The sequence below is a fragment of the Chamaea fasciata genome, unplaced genomic scaffold (genome assembly GCF_029207755.1).
Source record: "Chamaea fasciata isolate MVZ Bird 193981 ecotype frontalis unplaced genomic scaffold, bChaFas1.0.hap1 SCAF_5, whole genome shotgun sequence".
NCBI lineage: Eukaryota > Metazoa > Chordata > Aves > Passeriformes > Sylviidae > Chamaea > Chamaea fasciata.
In genome coordinates, this window is record NW_027094090.1 from 52,403,551 (window position 1) to 52,431,119 (window position 27,569).

A 27,569-nucleotide genomic window follows, 5' to 3' on the forward strand; every position below is an offset into this window, starting at 1 on the left:
GCGCCCGCACCGCCGCGGGCTGGGTGGAAAAGGGATGGTGCCTCCACCCTCGCTGCCTCTGCCGCGACCGCGTCCGGAGAAGAGTGAGGAGGAGAGTGGGGAGGGCACTCTCCATCCATCCATCCATCCATCCATCCATCCATCCATCCATCCATCCATCCATCCCTCCCTGTATCCCTCCCCCCGCTGCCGGCCCCGCAATGACATCACCGTGCGCGGAGCCCCCGCCCGCCGTGCGCGGGGCTGTGCCGGGGGCCGGGGCTGCCGCGCCCGCCGCTCGCCCGCCCCTTCCCTCCCCTCCCCTTCCCTTCCTCCCTCCCCACCTCCATCCCTCCATCCCTCCATCCCTCCCTCCCTCCCTGCCGCCGGAGCGCCCGCGGCCCGCGCACCTCGGCCTCGCCCGCGGCCCGCAGGGAAGAGGATGGCGGAGAGCGAGGCCGAGACCCCCAGCACGCCGTGCGAGTTCGAGAGCAAGTACTTCGAGTACAATGGGGTGCGGCTGCCGCCCTTCTGCCGCGGGAAGATGGAGGAGATCGCCAATTTCCCGGTGAGGGACAGCGACGTCTGGATTGTCACCTATCCCAAATCAGGTAGGCGGGGGGGCGGGCCGGGGCTGCCGCGGCTGGTGCGGGGGCGGCTCCTCGTCCTCCTCCTCTTCCTCTTCTCCCCGCTCGCAGGGCAGCCGGGGCCGGGAGCGGGGGCTGCAGGTGCCCCGGCGGCCCCCGCGGGATGTGGGGGCGAGGCCTGAGCCCGTTCTCCAGCGCGGGTGTGCCCGGGGATGGTGCCCTGGATCCAAGAATGGTACCCTGTATCCGGGGATGGAGCCCTGGGGCCGGGGATGGTGTCCTGGATCCAGAGGTTGTGTCCTGTATCCGGGGGTGGAGCCCCGGAGTCGGGGCTGGTGCAGTGCACTGTGTCCAAAGATGGTACCGTGTAGCCGGGGATGGAGCCCTGGGCCGGGGTTGGTGCAGTGCCCTGTGTCCAAGGATGGCACCCTGTATCCCGGGATGGAGCCCTGGGGCCGGGGCTGTGTCCTGGATCCAGAGGCTGTGTCCTGTATGCGGGGATGCTGCCCGGTGTGCGGGGATGGAGCTCTGTGGCCAGGTGTGGTGCTCTGCGCCCCGCAGCCCCCGCAGCAGCTCTGCAGAGTTGAGAGCCTGTCCCGGGCACGGAGGGGTTCGGGGGCCCTGTGGGGGACCCACGGAGGGTGGGTACACGCCGGCGCCCAGCGTGGCCCGGGGACCCCGCCTGGGTGCTCCCGAAGCGCTGGGGTAGGACGATGCTGCTCCGGGCAAGGGGAATCTGGCTCAGCAAAGATGTCAAACGGGGAAGGTCTGTGGCATCAGTGCCGGTGGTTGCTGTGGTGCACAGGTTTGGTGTCTGCTTCACAGCCCTCCCTCCGGGCTGTGCTCCCGAGGCTGCCCAGATCGTTCTGGGAAAACATGTGCTCCAAGTACGTTCTTGCTGCACCGTCTGAATCACCAGAAGGGCCTCCTGTTTGCAGTGCAAGTGAATGTTTTGTCCAGTAAAGTCATCCTTTGGCTGTTGCACACCGTTTGGGTGTTTGCTTGTAATGCCATATTTCTTGATTTTTTTTATCCTCTGCATTTCCAAGCAAAAATATTTAAAGACAATTACCATGGATGTAGTGCTGCCTGCAAAGAGACAGACAATATGGGAGCTTTGTAGCCCACCTGATAAAATCAGATAAACTCTTTCGTAAGTGCGTTCTTGAGGGACTTTTTTCCTGACAATGAGATGATCTCTTTCTAGGAAACCCAAAGTTCACTGGAGATAACAGATGTCAGCTCTGCAAATGCCCTTGTAAAATGATGTTTCAGTATTGTAGGTTTCTGACTTACTTCACTGTTTGTTGTGTGAATGGCTAATGCTTTTCAATTTCCTGGTGTGCTGCTTCAAGCACACACATTTCTATGATGTAGCATCTGTTATGTTTCTATCATTTCTCAAGCAGTGTCAAGCACTTTATCTTTACATTTTCTGATATTTTGTTACTAACTATGCTTTTGAAGATTGGCAAGAGCTTGATAGGTAATGCAGGATGGCCCTCAAAATACTAGGATTAGGAGTAGACAGCTACATTTAAACTGTTCTTTTACACTGTCTTCTTCAAGATTTGTAGCGTGCAGCAACAACACTATTAAATTCTGTGAGGTTTAAGATTTCAGTTTTCAGAATCTGAGGCCACAGTGTTCCTGTGTTAGAATTGCACCCCAATTTCTTCATGGTGTCTTGTTAAATATCCTCAGCCAATTTCAGCCAGCCACAATATCATTAATAGCTGGCAACAGCTTAATTTTGATGGCTAGACAGTTGGCTGTGGAAAGCCAGCTTGCATAATCATATTTGATTTGTTGTTTTGTGCATATAGCAACAGAATATTAGATCTTTTGGGGCCCCAGTGACAGGGAACTGCCCACTTAGAAAATGGACATGCTACCAGAGGATTTACTGGCAGTCACTGGGAGAAGGAAAAGATGGGTGAGAAATGGGGCACCGAGACTGAAGGTGCAGTATTGTGTGGATGAGCTGGAGGAGCAGCCTTGAGATCAAAATTGGATTTTATTTGCCAGGAATGAGAATGGTGAATAATCTGATGTCCTTGTTGAGGGAACAGGCTCTGGACAATAATAGCATCTTCAAGCTCCACCTCCTTATAGCCCAAAGTCTACCAAGCCCCTTGGAAGCTTCTTTTGTCAGCTGCTCCTCTGTGGCTTGCAGCTTATTTAGGGCTTCAGTGGGGTTGCTGGCTAGGGACAGGCATGGCAGCAGAAACTGGGCTTCCCTAGGATGGTTCCCACTGATTTAGCCAAGGTCATGCAGAAAGTTTACAGCAAAGCCAGGAATTAAATCCAGAAGCCCATTACCCTAACTACTTCATCTTTCTGCCTCTCAATAGTGTTGACAAAGATTTTTCTGTTTATGGGACCTAATCAGAATTTTCATGATGTTGCTGTAATGAAAAAATGTAGGTTCACAAAACAGATTATGTGCACAAAATGTAATTATTTGGGGTGAAATGGTTCAGCTTGTTTTCTAGTCATATTTAGAGACCACTTATTTAGCTTCTGTGAATAAACTGTGTTTGAACAATAATGCAAGAAAGAAAAATGCATCAATGTTGAATAGGTCCAACAGAAAACTTTTTTCTAGTTTCTAAGGAAATCAGCTTTGTTCAGTGTAGCAGCAGCTCTCCATCTGCTCAAACTGTGGAAAATACTCAAACAAGTCTGTATGCTGGATGTGTGAGAGGCCAGAGCCTGTGGCTACAAGCAGAAGGCTGCAGCAGTAGCTGTTGACCATATGGTGGCTTATCTGGCAAAGAAAATCCACAAGTGGCTCATAGGGCCAGGTTGGCTTCAGCTGTCCCAGGGACTGGTGAAGTGGTCTGGAAGCCATTTGGAAGACACTGTACACTGCAGGAATAGACAATGCAGCTCCAAACATGTGAAATGGAGGTGGTGCTTGGAAATACTTACAGTTATTGGTAAATTGGGAGTGACCCAGGAAGAAGCTGTTCCAATAACGGTGGAAAATCAAATGTACCAGTGGCCTTACTGGTAGTAATGTAATAAGGCTAATGGAAAGTGACTCTGCTTTAATGTGATTTCCACTGATGGATGGCTGAATAATGGTATCCCTTATATCTTTAATTATTCTTAACACCTGTGCCCAATCAATGGTAACAGCTTTTGGGAGCTTCTGGACTATGAGAAACTTTATGCCTGAAACCCAGAGACTCAGATATTTGAATGTGTGTCTATGTTTGTACATATGGGAGTACTATAACTATAGAAAACCCTTTTTTGTTATGATGCATAATTTAAAATCAGGTCTGCTACTGAAGAAATTAAGTCAAAAGTTTCATCTTCTACATAACTTTGTAGTGTAGAGTGGGCAGGCTGAGTGGGACACACAGATTTGCAGGAGAAAACGTAAACCAGAATGCAGTTCTCTCTGCAGAGCTCACCCCACAGATAAGATACAGAGGCACTGTTTGTAGGGAGCACTGTGTCTCTGTCACAATTTGCACTGAACCCTGAACCTTCTCATCCTGTGGATTTCCTGTACCTTACTTGAAAATTAAGATTCTCATCTGTGAACTTAAGCTACAGAATCAATGGAGAAGCAAATGTTTTCATGATACTCCCTCAGTCACCCTGCTAAGGGCCAGGTTAGCTGTTTGCTAACATCAGTGATTTCAGTGGAATTAAATCAGTCCCTAAAGTGTAGTGTTTAGTTCAGATTCGCCCAGTGTTTTATTGTGTCTTACAGTGTCACCGTGACTGGACATGATCTGTCCATGTGCTTACTCAGAAGTGGTGCACAGCAGCTCCCTTAATACCATCTTGTGTGTGTTTTAAATAAATGTGCACTTTGCATTCTTGGGCCAAAACGCACAAGTTCATGTCTTTTGCAAAACTGATAATTTGAGAAAGCGAGCTGTTTGCATAAATAATGAAGCTCTCTCTCCCATGGTGATTATTTTGCCAAATAATTTTTTGGAGTTCTGTGTGGAAAAACCTCAATTGTTGAGCAAATATCAGCTTCAAGTCCAGCCAGTTCATAAGAACTTGCATTTGGTGCCAGACAATGGGTCAAAAGAGCAAGTGTTGCCTATGGCCTTACCTGTCTGGGGGTGTCTTTTTATAGATTCTCCATTTCACTTGTAGCACTGGATTTTTGTAACTACTCTTTGGCTGTTAGGGAATATGATGGCTCTAGACCTTTGCCTTAATGAAGTGCCAGCAGTGAGTCTGTGGGTCATTCCAAGGACAGCTTTCATGTGTGTGTATTTACTGAGTTCTCCCCTTTGGAATTCTTTTCACTCACCTCTGGTGTTAAGTGAAATGAACCAGGGAAAGTCAGTTTGAGTTGTCCATTTCATTCCTTGTTTGAGAGGTTCTGTGTGTTCAGGTCATGCCTCTGGCAGTGCATTGCGTGCACAGGGGTGGTTCTTTGTTATCCTGTTCTCTGTGCCTCTCCCCCTGTGTGCACACCTCTTTTATCTTCCTATTTCTAACACTCCTGAATCCAACACTTCCTCTTGCTGGGTCACCAGGATGTGCCAGTCCCTTCCCTGGCTGATGGAGGAGCTCTGTCCTTCCTCTCTCTTACAGTCTCTCTGCATTCTCCATGGCCCATTTCCCTCATCCCATAATCCCTGTTATGTTCTTCCCATGCAGGGACTCTGTGTGCCCTGGGGTTTTCTTCTGTTATGGGGAAAGGGTTGTTTGATATATGTTTGATTATAGCTATGACAGAGGCAACTGTTAAACTGTGGGATACAGAGGGTACAATATAAACAGCAGTTTTCCTGTTTGTCTGATTCCTCAGTGAAAGTAATAGACTCCAGCTCATCAACATCTAAAATGTTCTTTGATTAGACTTGGCACTCAAAAGTTGCTATACTTAAGGCAAAGAGATGCTTGGACCATTGGAGATGTAGACATACGTGCCTTTCGTTTGGCTATGAAGTTGGTTTAAGGATTTCTTATCTTTGGCCTCTTGTTTCTTCCCCTTCCAATGAGCCTTAGCTGTCTGTGGTACCATGTTATAAAACAGATTGGCAAAACCTTGAGTAAAGAAATACATTGCAAAGAAAATGTACTAATTAAGTATGCCAAAATCTTGCTTTGTTTATCTTGTCCAATCCTACTCTTCATGTAAAATATTTTGTAAGATTGCCTCCTGGCAATGAGGTTATATTTCCAGGTGAGATTGGTATTACTGTACTTCACAGTAACAGTCTTATTATTCAATATACAGAGTATTATTGCCTGACTAAGTTCACATGGCTGCAGGTACCCAGATGTGCTCAGGTCGAACAGTGCTGACAGTCAATCCTGATTTGCACAGTCATAACTGAGAGGAGGATCAGGCTGAAAGGTTGCCCAAGGATGTTCCTGTGCCGTGGGAGGCTCAGCTGGGAGCTGTCAGAGGGACGTGTGGCAGCTGCGGTGGATTGCAGAGGTTTCCCTCCTAGTGGCAGCTCTCAGTGGCCTTTGCAGCAAAAGGCTCCTCAGGGGACACAAGCATCCATGTGTGTTAAATTAGTTGACTTGCCTTAACTTCCAGTGTTCTCGTAGGGAACTTCTCCCACCAGTTTTGTTGGCATTTTTTTGTAACGACAGGTTTGCAGTTGCCAGAGAGCCAGATTCTGCTGTGCTGGATTTGTAGTGCTATAACCTCTGCAGAATTTTGTTGCCTTGGGCTTAAACCATTTTCATTTAAAGAATTAATGCAAATGTTACTGGCCCAGAGGCATGCCTGGAGAAATCATGAGTCTGGCTGAAAAATCAAATTTTTACACAAAATACATTTGGGATTCTTCTTTCACCTCTGGTTTTTGAAGCAATATTGTGGTCTGTGACATGGAATGATGGGAAATCTCTCGTAGTTTCATTAATCTGGATGAACGAGTTGATATCTTTAAAATCAGAATGGAGCATGCAACTTTTTCTCTCTGACAGTAACATCACAGTTATTTGGTTTCTTTTCTTTAAGCAATGTATAAAGCTCAGATATTGTTCTGTTTTAACGACAGATAAATGTGCATCAATTCCCATACCAGCTGGTCAGAATGAATGGAATTCTTTTTCAAACAGGAAGGGAACAGCAAACTGCATTGTGTGATAGAGATATGCTTTGTGAGCTGTTTCTTTAGGGACTGATGGACAGGGTCTATATTTGAATCTGATTTCATGCTCTTGACAGCAGAAATCATGTTCCTTCCACCACTGAGAAGAGTAAATATTCCACAGCTTAAACTCACTCCATTGAGGACAATTGAGGTGCAGAAAGTGACTCCTGTAGATTAATATTTCTGGGCATTAGAGCCACTGGGTTCCTGTGCTTTGAAAGTCCTTCTGAAATGGGTCTATCTTTTTATTTATATATAGCTCAAAATACCTTCAGGTGTTAACTCACTCTTAAATGCTGCTAGGCAAAGAAATTAGAAATAAAACTATCAAAAAATAAATAATTGAAGACAATATTAAGTTTGCCACTGATGCATTTGGCATGATTTCAATGTGAGTAGAATTGAATAGGTCCTTGTATGCCTCAAACTTGAAATAAAAGCAGAGAAAAAAAGATCTGTGGTTAAGGGAAACTCCTTTTATTATCTAGATAGCAGTGTTTCTCTCATGACCCTTTTATCAAACCAGTGAAGAGATGTTACTAGAGGCAAAACAAGTGGTTGAGAAGACAAAGAATTCTCCAGTTATCTAATAAGTTTTGCTGGGTCTTCTGCAAATGTAGCATAATTGCTTCCCTGCTGTTAAGTAGTGCAAAACTCAACTTGCTTTTTTTTTTGTAAACAGGTGCAGAAAAAAAAAAAGGGGGGGGGGGTTTACCCTGGGTAAAAAGTGTATTCTGTACATGTGAAATCATTATTGACTATATTAAATGATAATGACCTCAAAGACTAAAGAATTAGAAAATTCTGTAGATCAGCCAAACCCAGCAGCCGGTCCTTCTCATTTCATGTTAATGTTCATTTGTCACAGTGAAGATATTAATGAAAGGAAGCAAAATGCATCTTTTTTTATTCTTTTTATGCAGTCCTATTAAATGAAGGCTTTTCTCTTGTTGGGTATATTAGGGACTCATACACCTCATGCTGAGGGGAAGGAACTACCTCCTGTTTTGTCCCAAAAATGCTGCTTTAGAAGCGATGCAAGCTTTGGGACACTGGGCATCTAATGTGACTTTGTGGCTGCAGACTATGTCACCTGGGATAAATCCTGCAATCTTTTTGTCTATTTTCCACTAGATGTGTTTCTTCTCTACCAGAATTTTTCATATATAATGGTAAGCAGTTCTCATGGGCAAACAGATGTCACCTACCATATATATTTTTGTAGAGAAACCGGCAAATTGCAGGTCTGAAACTGAATTAGCATTTCCTCTCATCCTTTTGCTTGAGCCATGGTAGAAGAGCCCAACCCCCCCGGCTGTCCCCTCCTGTCAGGGAGTTGTGCAGAGCCAGAAGGTTCCCCCTGAGCCTCCTTTTCTCCAGGCTGAGCCCCCACAGCTCCCTCAGCCCCTCCTGGTGCTCCAGCCCCTTCCCCAGCTCCATTCCCTTCTCTGGACATGCTCCAGCCCCTCAATGTCTTTCCTGCCCTGAGGTTCCCAGAAGTGCCCCAGGATGTGAGGTGTGGCCCCAGCAGTGCCCAGCACAGGGGACAGTCACTGTCCTGGCCCTGCTGCCACACCATGGCTGGCACAGCCCAGGTGCCATTGGCCTCTTGCCCCTCTGTTGATGCAAGGCAATGAGAAACACAGATTAACTGTGCAGTTAAAAGCCTGTTTACTGCTGGTCAGGGTTGCCAAAGAAGCACAGAACAGCTGTAGGCATTGCCTTAGCTGGATTGCTCTCTACATGCAGAGCTGAAATGTGCATTAGTAATGATGGATGTCAGTGCTTCTATGGCATCACCAGTGCTTTCTGTCAGAAGTGTCTTCTCTTCAACAATTTTGCTGCTACATATGGAAACCTGTTGCCTGATATCAAAGGGAAATACCTTGTAACAGTATTATAATGGTAAGATAGAAAAGCAGGTCTTAATTGGAAGCTTCCAGGTTTCCCCATGGTTATGGGTACACCCAGCATCAGATTTCTACAGTTTTTCTAAGTTTCACCAATGATCATATCTAACAAATATTGTCCAGTTAGAAGAGTAGTTGGTTAGGAAATTTTCCCCCAGCTTCTGCCCTGTTAGAGTTGGCCCAGGGGCTTCTTTGCCCCATTTCTTGTTGTGCCATCTTAGATTCTGGTTGGAAAACAAAATGTCCTTGAAGGTTCTCTTTGTGAAAACCAGTCTTTCAGGAATGTGTTAGAAGATTAGCTTATTACTCTAAAATCTAAGAGAAAGGGTAGGAAACATACCAGGAGTTATATAACCATGTATTATCAGTCCACAAAGCTAAGAATATATGAAAAATGTATGAAAAGCTAAAATCTTTAGGCATCAAACCAATGGTGATATTGGTTGGCTGATCCCCTTTTATTCTCCCAAACAGATCTCCTTCCATTTGTGATTCTGAAGAGCAGCAATGGAAAGGGCTGTAGCTGGCTTAAAACTGCAGTCCAGCTAAATGAGGAGGGACATAGGTACCTTGAGAAGAATGGTTTTGCTTAGTGCAGCTATCATTTGAGTGGGATTCTGTGTGGGACAAAACGCTCTACTCTCTGACCTTAGACTAGCCGTAGCTGACTGGACAGGTTATGGGTTTTTTTAATGTATAAGCTTTACCTGCAGCTGTTCCACATGATATTACTGGTGTGCTGTGCTCTTGAAACTTGATCACCTAATATGTGCAAATGCACATTAATGTGTAGGCAGGTTTTGCCTAGCATTTTTCCTGGAAGGGGGGTTGAAACTGAGGCAGAGAATTGCATTTTGAGTAGTGACAGACATCTTCTGACATTGTTGTATGGGGAGAGGAGTATGTTCACAGCCAAGGGTATGAGATCTATCTCAACACAAGTGCCTAATAGAGGTGTCCTGTTGTTCCCTGATTCCTGATCCTATCTCAGTCAGCAGAGCTCACTGTGTAGCTCTGCATTTACCCACAGACCGTATTGTGATGGTAGAGCAGAACACAGAGTGATAGAATTGTCCTAGAAATCAATGGAGCTAAGGGTAACTATGCAGTTCTTTTCGATGTAGAGAAGTCCTTGAGCATGATTTTAAAACCCAGTGACTTGTCATGACAGTAAAGTTCTTTCCTACATTGTTGTCCTTGGTACAGTGTGTGAAATCAAAGGGAAATTAGGCATAGTGGGAAGACTTTCAGCTGGAGACTGTGAGCTCCTATTGGGATAACGTATTATGCAATTTAGGCACGTTTTTTGATATGGGCTCTAAAAAGATGGGAGAATGGAACTGCCAGAGGATGCAGGAGGACAGGCTACAACTGAGGTAACAACTTAATGTGCTGGATTGGCTTTTGACCTGGTCAGCCTTGAACAGATGTGGGAAGGGTGAAAAGAAATGTCATTCTGTCAGAGCAAGCAGGTTTATCTGTTATTTTTATGTTCCTGCATGTTGTATGTTACATTTTTTTGTTTTAGCCTGATGGATGTTGTGCTCTCTTTTACCATGGGAAAGTGTTTGGTTGGTGAGTAGAAACTGGAAGAAAAATTACCCTGAGGATATGGGCAGATGTCTGCTGTTACAGGTGCCTGTAAAATGCAGGACTGTTAGTGCCTTTAGCCTGATGTTTGTCATTCCTGATTAGAAAAACAACCCACAGAGTATTTTGGGTGGATGCATTCTGGTTTGTCCCACACAAAATTTGCTACATGAGTTGATGCCAAAAGTAGAAACTCCTTCAGCTAATTTGGCCAATCTAATTTCAAGTGGATTGGAGCAGTTTGTGTGAAGTTACTCCATTCGTGATGACACCTGGTGCAAGACAGGATGAGCATCCACAGATATGGACAGCCCAGCTAAATCTTCAAGAGAAGAGTAAAACAATTTCCCCTTTGAATATCTGATACCAAGAGATGTCTGAAACCGACCAGTAGCAGCTGTCTGTGAAGGATCTGTGACAAAATCCAGGACACCTGGATATGATGAAGTCATGGATGTTGGGACAAGCTTGAAGACACCAATCATGATTCTTCAATCAGAAGGCAAACGAAGGCAAACTTGTGGCCTGTTGATGAACAGTAGATCTGTGGAGCTGACTTAGAGTTCTTAGAGCTTTTAGGGTGCTACTTACCCAGCCCTTGCTGCAGAGCATGTGAGGATGTTGTGTATTACTAACAAGGATAGAAAAGAAAGGCTTTTTGCCCCAGCTCTCCTCAGCAAGAGACCTCTGCCAGCAAGCAACAGATGAATCTCTCTTCTTCAGGGAATCAATCTCTGTGTGTGTGGGCTTGGCTGTGCCACACATCTCCCAGAGAACAGGTCCTGGTGTGTTTTATTTACTAGTGTTGCTCCAGTTTTAGGACCCAGCATGCTCCAGAGGAGGTGTTTTTTTCCAAGCTGGTGTTTGGTGTGGGAGACAGTGGCCGCCTGCCTCTCTGCGTGGGAGCGGGGCTGCCCCAGCTGTCAGTGCCAGGCCCCAGACACTCTGTGGTCCATGTGCGCTTCTCATCCTGTCCTCTATTGAGTAGTTAGTGTGCTAATGTAAGGGAGAATCACCACTCAGGCCACTTTTGAAAAAAAGTAGGACTAATGCATTAGCCAAAAATAGCCCTGCTTTGTAACCAGTTCATTAAAGCAGGGCTTTAGGATACTGTATTGGACATAATGGCAATTATTCTGTGGATAATACGTCTGTGTAAACAGCTCAGTGACAGCATTTTTCCCAACAGAAAGTAGGTTTTCCTCCTAAATAGAAGAGGGTTTTCATAGTGTGCTGTTTATAGCCTTTGGCAAAACATACTCAAAACACAACTTAGAATTAATGGACCCATGTCTGCAGAATTTAGCCTGTTGGTTTTGGTTTAAAAGCTGGTAGCTGCAAGCAGAAAAATAAATGGATTAGGACGTCTAAAAATCTAAGACTGTGCTTACCGAATGTTGCTGGAAATGGTGTATTTAACACTTCTTCTAAATCCAGTCTTACTTAAGTTGTCCCCTTTACTTTCAGAAGGTCTGAATTCAGGTTTTTGTGTCCTACAGACTCCCTTGACAGGTCACTATTGACTATGTGGCATTTAGGCCATATAAAAGGAACATTAGTCTTGGAGGACAAGTGTTCAATCCTTTCTGAAAATTGGACCCTCTAATAAGTATTTAATTGGTCAGTCAAAAAAATCAGTGTGGCAATATAACATCACAATTTCAGTCTTTATTCTGAATCCCCAGTCTCCTTTAGAAAAACAGAAGAATTGGAAAATATGGTATCAAGGTGTATACATTATTTTTATTTTTGAAACCCTAATTGTTCATGAAAACCTCTATTTTTAAGCCAGGTGAAGTTTGAATGTGTAGGAGAACTTCAGCATACAGACCTCAAGAGGAGGTACTTTAATGTTTTGGAAATGTTTATTTTCTTCTAATGGAAAAATCCAGTTTTCCCTCCAGAATTGTAGGGTGAGGATGAATCTGTCCTACTGACCTGCAGACTTACAATCAAGTTAGCCAAGGGGGAATGATCTTGCAGGCAGTTAGAACAATGGTGTGAGGCTGCGCTGTACAGCACTTGCAGACCAGTCTGGCAGCTTTAGCAGCCCTCACTTTTAATGAGCACTTGGATCTACCAATGCTGTAAAAAGTTATGAGTCATAATGGATCTGCTGCATTGGATTAGCCAAAATTTGGTCAAGCACTGGCAGATAAAACAAAGTACAGCTAATTGGGATTGCTAAATTACTAGCATTAGTATTTCTTTATTTTAATTTTCCATGTGGTTTCCATACAAGGACCGAATAAAGGGAAAATACCAAAGGCCTTTGCATCCTTGGGCTGCAGGTCTGTCCTGTCTTAGCTGATAAGAGAGGAGAAACTGAATGAAGCTACCTTAAAAACCACATAGAGAAGTGAAATTTCACCGGAAGTCTTATGGTTTGATATCTACGAGTTCACTTTGAACACATCTATGATGTCTGGTGACTTCATAAGAGTGCCAGTGTCCAGAAAGAGTTGTGAGAAGCCAGAGAACGTCTGCACTAGAAAATATTTCTCCTTTCCACAGTGACTGAATTTGACATTGGATGACATCTAACACACAGAAGCCGAAAGGAGTAGCTGTGGTGTTCCCAAGTCGTGTCTGTCTGGCTGTGCTGCCTGGTTGCTGCTGCAGCAGCTCCTGGATGAGCAGAGGCAGACCGGCCCTGGTCTGACTTTGCTCTTGCTGCTGAAGCATTGGCCAAGGAAAGGGCGCAAAGGAAGAGTTCCCAGTCACAGGACTGCTGGGGCGTGGTGGGATTTTTAATGAGTCCGGGTGTCTGTGAGTCATTAGGTGGCACAGGAATGCACAGTGCATCCCCACCAGCTCACTCCCGTTTTGCAGGGTAGAAAATACAGGCTCACAGAAAATTTAAAAAGGTCTCCTAAAGACCTGCAGATTCTGGCAGGCAGTAGCTTCTCCGCAGCTGTTTCCCACCCCCTCTCTTTCCAGATACTGTGTGATAAACTGGAATACTCTGTGTTCTCCTGAGGCATTTTATTGACAGCAGAGGAGCTTGTCAGGAAGAGCATTTCTCAGGTACTTTGCACTGAAGTTCCTCAGATGCTGACTGCCTCGATTTTAGCTGGAATTGGAGAAATGTTCATGAATTCCGTGTCTGTTTTGGCAGTATGACCAGAGAGGTAGCAGGGTGAGCAGTCTTCCTCCTGAATGAAATGCTGCAGATGGAAGAAGAAAGGGTAGAATTGCTGGGAACTTATAAATCTGGCACCAGGAGCCTCATGTCCAAAGACATGTGGTTCCTGGTTTTCAGTGATTATCTTGTTGTGTTTATCCTTCTGTACCATTCCAAGTGAGGTGTGCATGTACATGTACAGGTGTTCAGCTGCACAGGGAGGAAGCAGTGAAGATACTGGAGAGGAAAACATCCATTGCCTCAGCAGGGCCGGAAATCTAGGGAGTACAGAGAAAAGCTCTGCACACTTTCCTTTTTTTTTATTTAGCTTGCCTCCCCTTTTTCTTCTGTCCAACAGGTATCAGAATTTTCCTAAGAAAGTCTTTCTGACAGTTAGGTCTGGCCAGGTTTTGTGATGGCCTGAGGTTGCTGGTGTTATTTACTTAATCTCCTTTGATAATCTCAGTTTCAGGAATTTATCTTCCATCCATAAAATGATGTTTCTTGCAAATCTCCACAGATCACAAAGTCAACTGGGTCAAATGGCAAATTTCTGTGTGTTTTACACACAGATGGGGCTGCAGCAGAAGACTCACATCCCATCATACTATGGCATTTTAATAAATTCTGCTAGCCCAGGTCTAGGCTTGAGCTTTCCATCTTGTGGATAGGTACAGTATCCCACTTCATTTTGTTTTTCGGCCAGCTGGTGTTCCTGGGGCTGGAGACGTTGCCCTAGCAGCCAGGTCTGGAATTTGGGCTGCCTGTTGCTAGGTGAAGTCATCCTTTCTAAACCAAAAGAACATTTAGCTCTGATACGTTTAATTTGAGTTGGTTTTATCCTAGTAGGGATGTGAGGAGGTCATACGTATCTAATTATACATATAAAAGCTTTTAGATTTTTTCTTTTTAAAAAAATAAGCATGTGATGCTTTAATTTGTTCTTTTTAACAGGAAACCAGGTCAATGATAAATCTTTTACCTGGAGCTTTTGGAATGTGTGTATGTGTATGGTAAATAATAATTTATTAAGGGTGACAAGGAAAAAAAAAATCACTATTCCCTCAGAAGTTAATTCCCTAGTTTTCATTTGCATTAAGATCCTGAAATTCCAAAGCACAGTAACTTGATGGCTAACGTGGGAAAAAAATCAGGGTAATACAGAGAGTGGCAAAAGAGAAAACTAGCACAGAGTTCATGGGTGAGGGAAATTGAGATCAGTGATCCTGCTGCTGGTGTAGGGAGGGGAAATTCCAGCCTACGGGATAGTCCCAGCATTTATCTTTCAGCGTGTCATTGGTTTTGGTGGAAACATTTTTAGATGGAGACTTTTGAGCTTCCAAAACCCCCACTTTGGATGGGAAACATGTGATTCCCCACTTCTGCAGTTCTCTGTGTATTTGGGGGGCTGTGCTCCCTGTTCATCCCTTTTAACTTTTCTGGTGGACTTTGTGGAGAGCTGGAAGGGAACATGCTGCTCTCCCTAAGTTTCAGTGTGGCTCTGCTTCAACCCTGTGTCCCTTCTGTATTCAGAGGCACAATAGAGATGGCAGCTTTTTGCCTTGAGAGCAGCTGAGCAAAGAAAAAATAGTTTATTGTGTATCCCCACAGATTTATTTCTTTTCCTTTCATGGAAACAGGGCTGCTGTAAAAGCATTTCTCTTTTCAGGTGGAATTGGAAATACTGAAATAAATTATGGAGAACCAAGGTGTTTCCGGTCAGAATAAATATTTAATGAGAACAAGGGTTGTGCTCATTCAGAGTCACGAGGATTGATGCTGAAGTACTGTATGAATGTTAATTTTAATGCATAAAATATATGCTTGAACTTAAAAATGCAGAGTGAACAGCCTTGGTGGCAAGTGTGTATTAAGTGTGTGACAGCTGTCTCTGTGGGTGATGACAATGTAAAAGTGTCTTATTTTTTTTCTTTTTCCCCTGTCCCAAACCTTTTTAATTTATCCATCAATCAGTAAGGGAACAGTGGAATCTTGAAGTGCTTGCCATCCAAAACAATTCTTGGAGTTGCGTGTTCTTTCACATTGTATCCAGCCTGTGTTCACTCCAACCATCAGCCTCACTTCACTGTTTCTGACTCAAAAACCAATAATGAATAATGATACAGTACCGGGGGTTTTGTGTTGGAACAACATACAGGACTGGTGCAAAGGTGCCTGTTTGCGTGTACTGTCTTGTTAGTTAACATGAGTTAACTAGTGACTGTTACAAGTGACTTGCAACTCACAAATTATTTTCAAGTTCTAATGGTCATGATCTCAGAGTTTACAGCTCATCATTCCAAGGACTGGGATGCAGGAGCAGGCTTGGGCTTTGTAGCCAGTTCTGGAACCATTACTTGTTCCTTTAGGCAACATGAGAGAGTGAATAAATCCTGGTCTCATTTCCCTTACTGCTCACACGTCTTAAATAATGGGTCTGTCTTTTGCAGTTTCCAGGGTGTCCCACACTCTTGGGACTTTTCATCTAAGCTGTGGGGTCTGTCCCCTGGCTTGCTGTGATCTCTCCCCACTCTGTTGCTCCATCTCACCACGAGCCTTTCTCTTCATGACCCACTGTCAAATATCTCTGTTTTGAGGATTCCCTACTTGCCTGAAGGTAAAGTCACTTTGAAATAGTTTCCCTGTCCAATTGAAGTACCTATTAATTTTCCAAAGTGCAGTCCCTGGCCATGATGTCTAATGGGTGCTTTGTAAATGTCCTCAGAGTGGGGAGAGATGCATAATTGAGGCTTCTAAAGCTTGTGACTGACTCACTGTGCATGGATGTGTTTGGGGCTTTATCCACTCCATAACCTGAAGGCATAAATAGATTCTCAAATCATTGCATAACAGGGGCCTCGCATGCAATTTAGAATAAAGGTTTCTCAGCACAGCCACTAATGCATTTTGTGAACTTGGATGACCTCTATTTGCCTCACGTTTTAGTTTCTAAAATGGAAATAGTAGTATTTTGCCAAGGTAGCATTTGCAGAGGTAAAACCTTTTGTTAAATGCTTTGCAATTCACAGGTTAAGTGATTTGCAGACAGAAGTGTATTTAAATGGTTACTGAAGAAAAAAATCTCACGTCTTTTGAATGAAAGACCTACATGTATTTAAAATAAAACTAGGAGAGCTGACATACTACATTAAAACAGTAGTAATAGACTTAGCTCACAGCAGATGTTGAGGACAAGAGTTGCCATTATTTCTCTGTTTAGGTCTCCCTTCATATGGTTGTGTTTAGATAAGAACTGTAATACAATCTGTTCTCTTTCATTGTTTGGTTCATGCAGGCACAGGCTTGCTGCAGGAAGTGGTGTATCTAGTGAGTCAGGGAGCCGATCCAGATGAGATTGGACTAATGAATATAGATGAGCAACTTCCAGTCCTAGAGTACCCTCAGCCCGGTCTGGACATCATCAAGGTACAATTTATTGCAAAGAAAATCTTCCAGCATTTGAGTGTCTTCTTCCTCGGTTCCATGTTTATAATTTCATTTCATCCTGTGCCCTTGTCCTTTTCATCACTGGACTTGTTCAGAATGTTGCAATGATTCAGGGTGTTATTAGTTTATTTTAAATTGCTTTTAATAAGCTTCATCATGTTCTGTTTAATACTTTAAATGTGTCTCCATGTCCTAAATATCTTGGCAGTGGGTTTTCTGAATCAAAGTTTCAAGCCTCTCTTGCTTATGTAAACAGGAGCTGTCCAAATGGGGCAAATTTGCTTTGATTCCTTCCCTGAATTTATGAGAGAGTAACTAAAAATGCAGATATTCATTAATCTGTATTCCCATTGCTCCAAATTTACACATCTCAATCTTTAGATCCACAGATCCTGGCTCTCTACAGACACTGTGGGTATAACTTGAGGGGTCTGGAATATCCTGCATGAAATTCCACACCATTAAGAATCCCTTGAAGTCCAGCTGCATGGCACATACGTGTGATTTTGTCCTTGCTGCAACCACTTCTGACAGAGGCACATCTTGGAATTATTAGGAAAACTGTGCAGGGCCATCCTGTAACAGCTGCAGGGCTGTTTGGACTGAGCAAGCTGAGACTGGCAGGGATAGAATTAAGCTGCTTGTGGTCAATGACAACTGCAGCCTCAGCCTACTTTAGGCTGAGAGTATTTAAAGGTCAGAGATTGCTCTTCTTTTTCATCTGTGATGCCTAATCCAGCGAGACCTCAGTGCTACCCTGCTGCAAAAAAGTGGTGGCAATAGTAAGAGGTTTAGTTTGAGATTACACATTCTTATCTCTGCCATGTGCTAGCAGCTTGATTCAATATGGATTTATCCCATTTTAAATAGCAGAGCATGATTTGTGTCATGAGACAATTTTGTATCAAATTACAGAAGAAATATTGTTTGAAAGATGTTCACACACTCAGATAAACCTTTGGGCCTAGTTTTGAGGATAAAATAAAATGCAAGGGTAAAATTTGGAAGAAGTTAGGGGCTGTGTTTTCAGAGCTTCTAATATTTTTCAAGGATTTTTAGTGGAGGCATCAATGGAAATAAAGTGAGTTTGATATTAAGGATCTTCAACTGTTATATTCTCTTTCTGAGAAGGTCCTGCAAATGGAAGTACTTTGAAAACAAAAGGGATAAAAACTCAAACTGTCAAAATCCCCAACACATTATTCAACCTTTTGATATTTAAAAACCAGATGTGACTCCCTCGCCTGATTTTGAGTCCCAAACTCCTGTTAAATTTAGGAAGTGAATTTGTGAATGGAAGTCACAGTAGTAGAGGGCCTCAAGTGTGACAGTTCAGGACATCTCAGGGTGTCACAGTGCTTCATAGGAAATGATTCTCTCTGCTTTAATTTAGGAACTGACGTCCCCTCGCCTCATCAAAAGCCACCTGCCCTATCGGTTTTTGCCTTCGGACCTCCACAACGGCAACTCAAAGGTGAAAATGAGCTCGTGTTTGTTTTAACCCTGCTGGCAGCACTTGTGTGAGTGCTTTGGGCTGAGGAAAAAGCTTTCAATACCATGATTTTTCCCCCCATCACAGGTAATATACATGGCTCGCAACCCCAAAGACCTGGTGGTGTCTTATTACCAGTTCCACCGCTCCCTAAGGACCATGAGCTACAGAGGAACGTTTCAGGAGTTCTGCAGAAGGTTTATGAATGACAAGTGTAAGGAGCTGTTCTCTCTGCACACATTTATTTTCATCTCTGCATTCCTTCTGCAAGTACAGAAGGGAACTGGATAAAGGTGCATTTGTTTTGCATATACAGCAAGGAGGTTGCTACAAATGGCGCTGCGGGGATTGAGATTTGTCCATGCAAACCATGAGCCGTGTTTTTTGTAAATATTCGCCTTACAGTATTTGACCCCTTCTGGGTTCAGCAGTTTTCCACCTGAACCGGAGTAAAACTCCGGTCTGCTCTTCTAAAATTCAATTTTCAGGCTGCCAGGTACCTCCTATGAAGTGTTAAATACTCCCAGGCATAATTTGATTTCAGTTATTCTTCACTATCAGCTACTTCTCAGGAGTGTTTCTGGTCCACAGGTTTGGGGTTATTTTCCTGGTAGTTCCTTTAATATTTAAATTTCAGCCAAAAGCTCAAGGTTCATACCTTGCAAGTTAACACAAAATTCTCTAGCTTGCATGGGCCTGATCTGGAGTGCACCAGTGAGCTCAAGTGAGACCCCATGAGAAGGCAGCTGCAGGCTGCTGCCTGAAAAATTCAGCTCTGTGAGGAGAATGCAATTGCCACACTCTCTAGCTAAGGAAGAGAAAAAATTCCTGCTGCCTTTTATTTCTCTGCAATTTCTCCTCTGATACCTTAATGTGGCACTAAGAATTCACCAGGTACCTTGAGCTATGAGAGCAGGACCTCCTCTAGAAGCAGAGCAGCAAACCTGGAATTTAGGGGAGCTGATGCTGAAGGAGCTGCGTAATACCAAAGGGAAGAACAAAGTAAAGCCTACCAATTGAGATTATTTAACGAGCCTTAAAAAGCCTTTGCTGCTCCTTATCCTGCAAACTTGAGCAAGATTAATGCTCTCCTCCCATTCCAGCCCAGCTTCAGTTTTCCATTTGCATTCCCTGAGAATGGAATGTTTGCCTGTAGCCCCTGATCAGGAACTTCTAGACCAGAGACATTAGAAAGACACATAAGAAGGTCTTCTAAGGTAGAAAGGTTGGGCTCCCTTTTGCATGTAAGTATCCCAAATGTTATTTGTCTCTTTATCTTGTAGCAGCCACCTGACTTTGTCACAACCTCCAGGGCCAATAAGACATCTCAGCATGTTCTGTGGCCATAATTGTACACATGGGATGTTTGTAATGCACAGTCAATTTAGCATTCAGCTGAATGTCTACAGCTCAGCAGAATCCTGGTAACTCTAAGGTGTCCAATGGACGAAGAGATCAGTTTCAAAGGAAAACAATTTTATACAACTGACCAATTTTCAATTTTTATAAAGGTACTAAGATTCCATTTTTGTTATTCCCATTCCATAAGAAATGGATGCGTGAAGGTAATACGTCAATGTTCCAGTTACCAAAATGAATTCTTTTTCAAAGAGAAAAGGTGGCTTCAAAATACAAACCTAACAAGTTGGCTTTTTAATTTTTCTGTAGTTGCTTTGCTAAAAAGATAAAATTGACCAAAAAATATTGGGAAATAATTGAAAAACTCCTTATTTGTTTAACTCCTACCTTGATTATGTGAAGTACTTTGTGGGAATGAGTCACTGGTAACAGAGAAAAATGCCGAATGCATTTCTCATGGGGTTGTCTTCTAATATTGGTGACGAAAGGGATTATAAATACCAGGTACCAGTGGCTGAACCTCTGGCAGAGACACAAAAATTGACTGAAATCAGTGCTAATGTGGACTTAATCAGTGAACTGGAAAACATATGAGTAAAGTTTTGGGGGGAGGGTTAGGCCTCCCATTACATGGGTCAAAATGAGACACTGCTCTCCTGAGGCTATGAACCTCCAGTTATTTCATTTTTCTTTTCTTTTCTTTTTTTTTTTTTTTTCCTTTTTGAAAATGGCTTAATAACCGAAGTGTTTGTTTTCCTTATGCCAATTATAATGTTTTTGTAGTAGGATATGGTTCGTGGTTTGAACATGTGCAAGAGTTTTGGGAACATCACATGGATGCCAATGTACTTTTTCTCAAGTATGAAGATATGCATAAGGTAGGTTAGATGTAGCAAAATGGTGTTTTAATCACATTTAGCATCCTAGTTTTTAAAACACATAAAGCACAAAATTACATTCTTATATCCATATTTGGGCCCCCTAATGCCTGATACCATTTTTAAAGCATTGGCTTTAAAAATTCAGTAGCTTCTATGGGCTTTAGGCATTTTCATATCCATATTAATTTCCTGAGGAGTCTGCCTGTATCTACAGGCACTGAACTACTTGCAGAGAAGGCAGTGATGTGAAACTGTTCAGTACTTGCTGCACTCAGCCCTGGGCATTCATTTAAAGGAAATGTCTTTCTGTATGTGCTGTATCAGTGAGGGAAAAAGTATATAATCACTATTCTTCCTATGTGTTTGGCATTTTTTGTGATTATTTGATTGCTTTCTGTGAAACAAATCTGAAAACAATGAGGGTATGAGCATAAGGTGGATATAATTATTGAGCCCTTACAGTATGCTGGCTAATAAATCCACTTAAATCAGAAATCTAGTGGAAATACTACATATTTCTTGTTTCAGTAATATCTTTTTGAGAGCTAATGAAAATACTTCAGGATGTTTATTTGGCTGGAAAACTAATGCAAACATAGGAAAAACCCAGCTCCTGTTTCTAAACCTGTAAAAAGCAAAAGTCAGGACAAGACAATAAAGCTGGGTAAGTTATAATTCCAGTTTTACTGAACCTTCTGATGGAGTGGGATTCTAAAAGAAGGTGTAATACAGGCAAAGTAACTAAAGTTTAGTCAAAGTTATTTCAATCCCACCGTTTTGAATAATTAATGTGTTCCTAGCTGTGCTCACCAGCTGGTGGCATCACATCATCCTTCTGCTTCCTGATAAATATCACTATTTTGTCCCTGCAAGTCATACTGAGGAACCCCGGAATTCTGGACGTGTCAATTCATGGTTATGCTCAGAGGCTGCCTCCCCTGATCCTTCCAATCTACATGAACCCAGTCCCAGAAGCTGACAAAGGAAGAAGGGCTCTCTGAACATTTTTAGTCATGTATTTGACTGAGGTCAAAATCAAAGTAACTTTTAAATCCTCTGAAATGAACCGGTATTCCAAAGGGATCTGTTAAGGATGGGGTGTTCTCTGAAGTGGGAAGCATCACAGTTACTTTTCAGTTTTTCCCTGTTCCAACATCTGAAGGTTACATGGCCATGCTCTCTGCCAACCTGTCTCACTCTAATTACTCTCAATGTGTTTCTTTTCAGCCAATTGGAAGGTGGCAAAACTTCAAGGCAGTGGTGTTTCTACAACTTCTGCACTTGTATTTTTCACACTCACTGGAATTTAATGTACTTTGAAATATCTAAACTCATTAAAAATGTCGTTTTAAATATTGTGAAATAATCCAGGTTTTAAATGCTCTTTTACAGGACCTAGCAACAATGGTTGAGCAGCTGGTGAGGTTCTTAGGAGTCTCTTATGACAAAGCACAGTTGGAATCCATGGTGGAGCACTGCCATCAACTCATTGATCAATGCTGTAATGCAGAGGCTCTTCCAGTTGGCAGGGGTATGTTTAAAACCCACAGCAAAACTCTTCTTGGAGAAGTTGCAAGAAGCATCTTAGTAACCCCCAGGGTGTGTGAGATGTTGGCAAAATATTGCCATGTAAAGGATGGGAGGGAGCTGACTGTTGGTGCAGTTTGGGGCCTGGCTTGTTTTGAAAATCAGGTCAGGTAGAAGTGACTGAAAAGGATGGAAGAATCCAAGATTAACAGTGGAATTTCAAACCACTCCATCAGAGGGTCTTTGTCTTGCTTCGATGGATTCAGCTCTTCATGCTGAGGACTCTGCACTGCTCCTTCTGACCTTTGGCATGCCAAAGCCCACACCATCTCATACAGTTCATCCTGGCCTGAGCCCTGGGGTTTTAGTAGATCAGGTTTTCTAGAATAGCAGATATTTGTCATTTGAATGGCATAAAATTACAAGGAACCACAACTTCCTGTATATGCTTTTTATTTTCATTTCCTACCTCAGCTGTTTAAAATGCGTTTATCTTCCAGATGTTTATTCTGGTGAGATTCTTTCTCAAGGAACCTGAAGGTTCTGCGTGATCTGTTGATACATCTGTCCTTTGATAAGAAATCAAGTCCTGTCGGTTGACTTTGAGAAGCATAAGAGTGAACTTAGGCTCCCTCAAATTATTTTCTGTGAGCTGCTCTACATCACTTTTAAAAATGAGGGAACCAGCTAAGATGGTCAGTTCCTGTGTTATCCCTACATATGCCTTACCCAAACATAAAATCACTTCATACGCTAATTTAATCCAGTTCTATTTGGAACTTTTCCTTGTTTTCCACCCATAGCAGTGGCAGCACTTTATGCTACAGCATCATACATGAAGCACATGTTTATCATGACCACAAAGTTTCACAGAGGAATGGATTTGCAGGTTATTGTCCCTTACTCAGGGATTATGACAGGGATACTTTGGTCTTAGATTTCTGTGTGTAGGAGCCCTTTCCATACTACCACTTTCAACCAGCCTTCATGTGACCTGCAAATTACACTAGCTGCAATTTTTATATTTTCAAATCTCTGATGAAAATGCCAAGTATTACCAGTCCCTCTTGACTTCTTATTCCGTGTTAGCTGGTTAATTTTTCAATTATCATACATTTTTTTGGGGACATCCTGAGGTCCTTGGATGAAGTGTTTGTGTGGGTGCAAACCTTTACAAACAGCAGGGTTGTGTTCTCCTTGTTGGCCCACACGTAGCCTCTTATTTCTGCTGTCTACAGCTGTTTCAGAAAGAAGCCTTCATGTTGTAATAGAGAAGGAAGGGAGCTACAGCACTTAGTGTGATACTTTGTCATTTGTTCACTGTGTGCTTTTTAGTATAAATATCCTTATTTTGAATTTCTTTTCTTTGCTGTCTTTGGCTTTTACAATATTTTGTTACGCCAGAATGTAGCTTCATTAGCAGTGCTTTGTTCCTTCTCTGTTCGTTTCTGTGACAAAGAATGGTGGCAATGACATGACAGCTGATTGTAATTTGTTTCAAATATTTTAATTTGTCATTAGTTACATTTACTTTATTATTTTGCTTTATTTTAGTTCTTCATTTTTTTTTCTTTTAGCACATTGATCTTTACTCTGAAGATAACCCTGAACTGCTGTGAAAGCAGAACAATGATTAGATATGTTACTTGTATTTGACTCTTATCACATCATAATATACGCAGTTGCATGATTCAAATCATAAACCAGGTGGGTGACTTTTTGACAAGTTATCAATTCATACGGTAAAAAAGAAAAAATTGTTACAAATAATCCACTGTGTATGTATGTCATTTGTAAAACTTGTCATTTGTCCATACTTGTTTCTAGGGAGACTCAGAAATAAAAGGATTTTCTTTACCAAGCAGAGGAAGAAAATATTTTATTAGCAAATGGAAATACAGGATTTTGTGTTTCATGCTGTAGTTTTTGCAGTTATAGTTGCCAGAGCAAAATTTAAGTTAGCATCGGATGTTTGTGATTGTAAGCATTTCCTTAATTTTTTTTTTTCTTTTAAGTACATAAGAAATTTGGTAAAAAAACAATAAATGGCATTTTCAGTGTCAAGTTATTCTGGTCTTTGGATCCTGAAAAGAAACCAGGACACTTTCATGCCTTCAGGAGTTATAGAAAAGACATGATTTCATAAAATGGCCTTTGCCACACATGCTATACCATCATGTTAATAAGTAATATGTAGATGTTTCAGACAGTTCTGTCTTTGGTCTCAACTATAAAGTTGCTGCATAAAAGCAATGGTAATTGAATTAAATGGGTATTCTTCTTATGCTTCAAATGCATAATTAAGCTCCCTGCATGTAGCTTTGTTCTTGCTTATGATTAAACTCTGGTAGCTCAGTCCCAATTCTCCTTTCATTTATTCCAGTTGAACAAGTCTGGATTTTGTCTTTATCTCCAGCATAAATGAGAAGTGAATTTGTCCTCTCAATCTGGTTATTCTTTTGGGCTTATTCAACCACAAGTAACCCTGGGTGACTTTGAGTTAAATATATTTTGGGCTGCATTGAAACAGTTGTTAAGGGGGCTGCTGCCTTTGGCTGGCAGGTTCAGCAGGGTCACCAGGTTATGTTACTGGTTGGGTTCCATAGATTAATTCATATGAGGAAGATGTTCAGTGTCCATATTGTATCCCCCAAAAGCTTCCTATTCCTCGTGTTCAAAATTAAAATGTCAGTGGCACAACTGGAGTGCATGGCACTTGTTCTCTTTCATAGATAGAAACTCGTATTTAACAAACAAATCTCTCCATGTTGGGAAATGGAAATTCATCTGTTGGACTTATCACTAGACACAAAATAATAGAAATTAGCAATGAAAATATTACACTCCAATAGTCAGTTTTATACTCCACATTCCCTGTACCTTTCAGATAGTTCTCTGAGCATTAGGTGCCGGAGGCAGGGTGATTTTGGAATGTGTTGTTAGCTGTTGGAATTATTAAACAGCCATATCTTGCACTGAAAGCAGAAATCCACATTGAAGTGAACACCCAACCCAAAATCTGTGTTCATTTCTGAGTAAGGCCAGAGTAAAGTCTCAGACAAATCTGAATTCTTCCTGTGTAACACTGGGCTGGTGCAGCTGGAAATGTGTATGGTTTTATTTGAAGGCCTTGCAAGGGCAGTGCCAGAGTAATTGGGTGAGACAATGAACAGCCTTAGGGCTCATTAAGCTTTCAGAGGAAGCCCAGACTGATCAGAATCTCGCAGCTGATACTTGGTGCCCTGCACAATTAGACTGTGTGGGTATTTGGTGTCTTGTTAACATCTACTCTCTGACTTGTGTTCTTTCTCTGTGTTTCAGGACGAGTTGGGCTATGGAAAGACATCTTCACTGTTTCAATGAATGAGAAATTTGATTTAGTTTATAAACAGAAGATGGGAAAATGTGACCTCACATTTGATTTTTATTTATAAAAAAATGCATGCATATGATATCCAGATTAGCTAGAAGTGCTTTATGCATTCATTTATTACCTGCTGGACAAACTACTGTAGCTATTATGTGTAACAAGGTTTAAAGAAAGAAAAACAATCTAAGTAAACCATATCAGATGCAATTATCTTTGATCCTGAACAGCTGTTTATCTTCTAGTATTTAAGTCCTTTGTCCATGTGCAAGAACTTCCCAGACAATACTAGAACATTCAGCTGTTACGGAATGTATTATATACGTATAAGGTATGTATCATATATGCAACTAGAATGTACACCTTTTCAGCCCCACATTGATTATTTAATGTGTTTTATAAAAGCTTGTCACTAGAACCTAAATAAACATCCGAAAACCAAATAAAAATTTATTTCTGAGGGAAACAAGTAACAGGCCAAAACAGTATGCTAGAATGATCTCAGGGGTTAATCGTCACATTTATTTTTATAGCAGGTATAACCAAGGAGAAATAAATCCCATTCCAAAATAGGAACTGATCCAAGTGGGGTTCACATTAGGTCCTGCACACCCTTATCTGTGTGATTTGAGTAGGTTCTGTGCACTGCCACACTCTGTGAGACAGGGCTTGTTCTGATTTACAGCTGTGATTGCCTGATCCCAAATCCCACCCATGCCTTTATGGAGACAGCTCAGCGCTGGCTTCCTGGTGGAGGCAGTTCAGCTCCATGCCCAGGGACAGCAGATAGAAGATTCTTAAGCCCTCAGCTCTAGGTCACTCCCTCAAAACGGGGCTTAAAAGCCGGGAATCTGGTGCAGGGACTTTTCTCAAGATTCAGTCTCCAACCCATGTCACTTTGCTGTGTGAATTTCTCCCTTTAGGGGCAGCCCCAGAAGTTAAGGTGCTGGATAAGCTCCAGTTCCACTAAAAGGTGAGGGCACTTAGCACTGTTCATGGGTTGTTCTCCTGGACTCCACCAGACCTAAGGGGAGGAGTGTTTAGCAGTGTGAAGCAGGCAAAGGGAGCTGCAGCATCTGAGGAAGAGAGTTGATGGATATGCCAGCAGGTGGGAGTATTGCACAAAAATCCATGCACAATAAGTTCCAGGAATTGTTAGCCATGACTGATGTGGATTATAATCAGGATTCAAGTTTATTTCTCTTATCTTTTTTTAGTCTCTACACAAACAGCCTGAAGCAGGCTACTATCAATACAGAACTCTCCCAAATTATTTTATGGTTCCATTATGTAATGACATCTATGCTTTTTTGGTTCTCAGCTGCAGGAGGCCCATTTTTGCTAGTCAAATGTTCAGGCTCACCAAAAACTGTGAGGAAGGACTAGTTTTTAGTGTTTCAGTTCTGTTGGGAAACTGTCAGTTCAGCACTGGCAAGTGGTGTAGCATGATGTGGCTTGACAGCACTTTTCCTTGTATATTTGTGAGTGAAAATGCTTTCAGTGAAATTTTATTTCTATTTTTATATTTTTAGTACTGTATGAATATTAAGCACTACACATTATACTTCTGTGCTTGCTTGCTTACTGAATAAAAGATGTGTTCTGTGCATTGTGGCTGCTCATTTTCCAGACCTCCCACTCAAGCCAGGTGGTCTTTGCAGACAAACTACAACAAACTGCAGGAACATGGGAGAAGGAGAATTCCCTCTTGCTACAAAGGAAGAAAAAAGCCTCCCACAGTTCCTGCAGATTAGAGTCAGAAGAAAATTTCATTAGCACAAAAAAAAAATCTACTTAAATCGCTTAATCCCGAGGATGTATGATCAATACAACCTAACATTTCTGAAGGCACCAGGGAATCTAGCTCTGGTTCCCAGAGCCCCTTTCCTTTCTGCAGCCAATGCCCAAAAGCCAGGAGTGTCCCACAACCACATTTCTGACAGCCAGGTCCATCCATATGCCATTGCCTGTGCAGAGAGCCACCGGCTGCCAGGCCACATTAGCTATGCTGAAATTCTGCCTTTGGATCTCTGGTACTTGAAAGCATTTGAGTTTTCTATAAAAATCCAGAGGTAGTTAAGCTCCTTGCTCTTTTCAACAACTTGAACTTTCAGGACTCAGCCCAGTATTTCCAAGACTCTGTACAAACACAGACACCCCTTGGCCCAAATTGTCTGTGGAGAGAAGTGCATTGGCACCAAAGCACTG

At 42.5% G+C, this 27,569-nt stretch overlaps 1 protein-coding gene across 1 annotated transcript; it reads left to right on the top strand.

Moving 5' to 3' along the window:
* Nucleotides 1-356: 356 nt before the first annotated feature.
* On the top strand, nt 357-26,968 carry SULT4A1 (sulfotransferase family 4A member 1). The gene is made up of 7 exons (XM_066183676.1): nt 357-590; nt 16,584-16,714; nt 18,129-18,209; nt 18,315-18,441; nt 20,370-20,464; nt 21,860-21,998; nt 25,316-26,968. The coding sequence occupies exons 1-7, from the start codon at nt 422-424 to the stop codon at nt 25,426-25,428; spliced, it is 855 nt and encodes a 284-aa protein (XP_066039773.1). The 5' UTR covers nt 357-421; the 3' UTR covers nt 25,429-26,968.
* Nucleotides 26,969-27,569: the final 601 nt, after the last annotated feature.

Coding starts and splice junctions, on each gene's coding strand:
- SULT4A1 (XM_066183676.1), top strand. CDS start 422: ATGGCGGAGAGCGAGGCCGAGACCCCCAGCACGCCGTGCGAGTTCGAG. Junction 591..16,583: donor TGTCACCTATCCCAAATCAG/GTAGGCGGGGGG, acceptor TGGTTCATGCAG/GCACAGGCTTGCTGCAGGAA. Junction 18,210..18,314: donor TCCACAACGGCAACTCAAAG/GTGAAAATGAGC, acceptor CCCCCATCACAG/GTAATATACATGGCTCGCAA.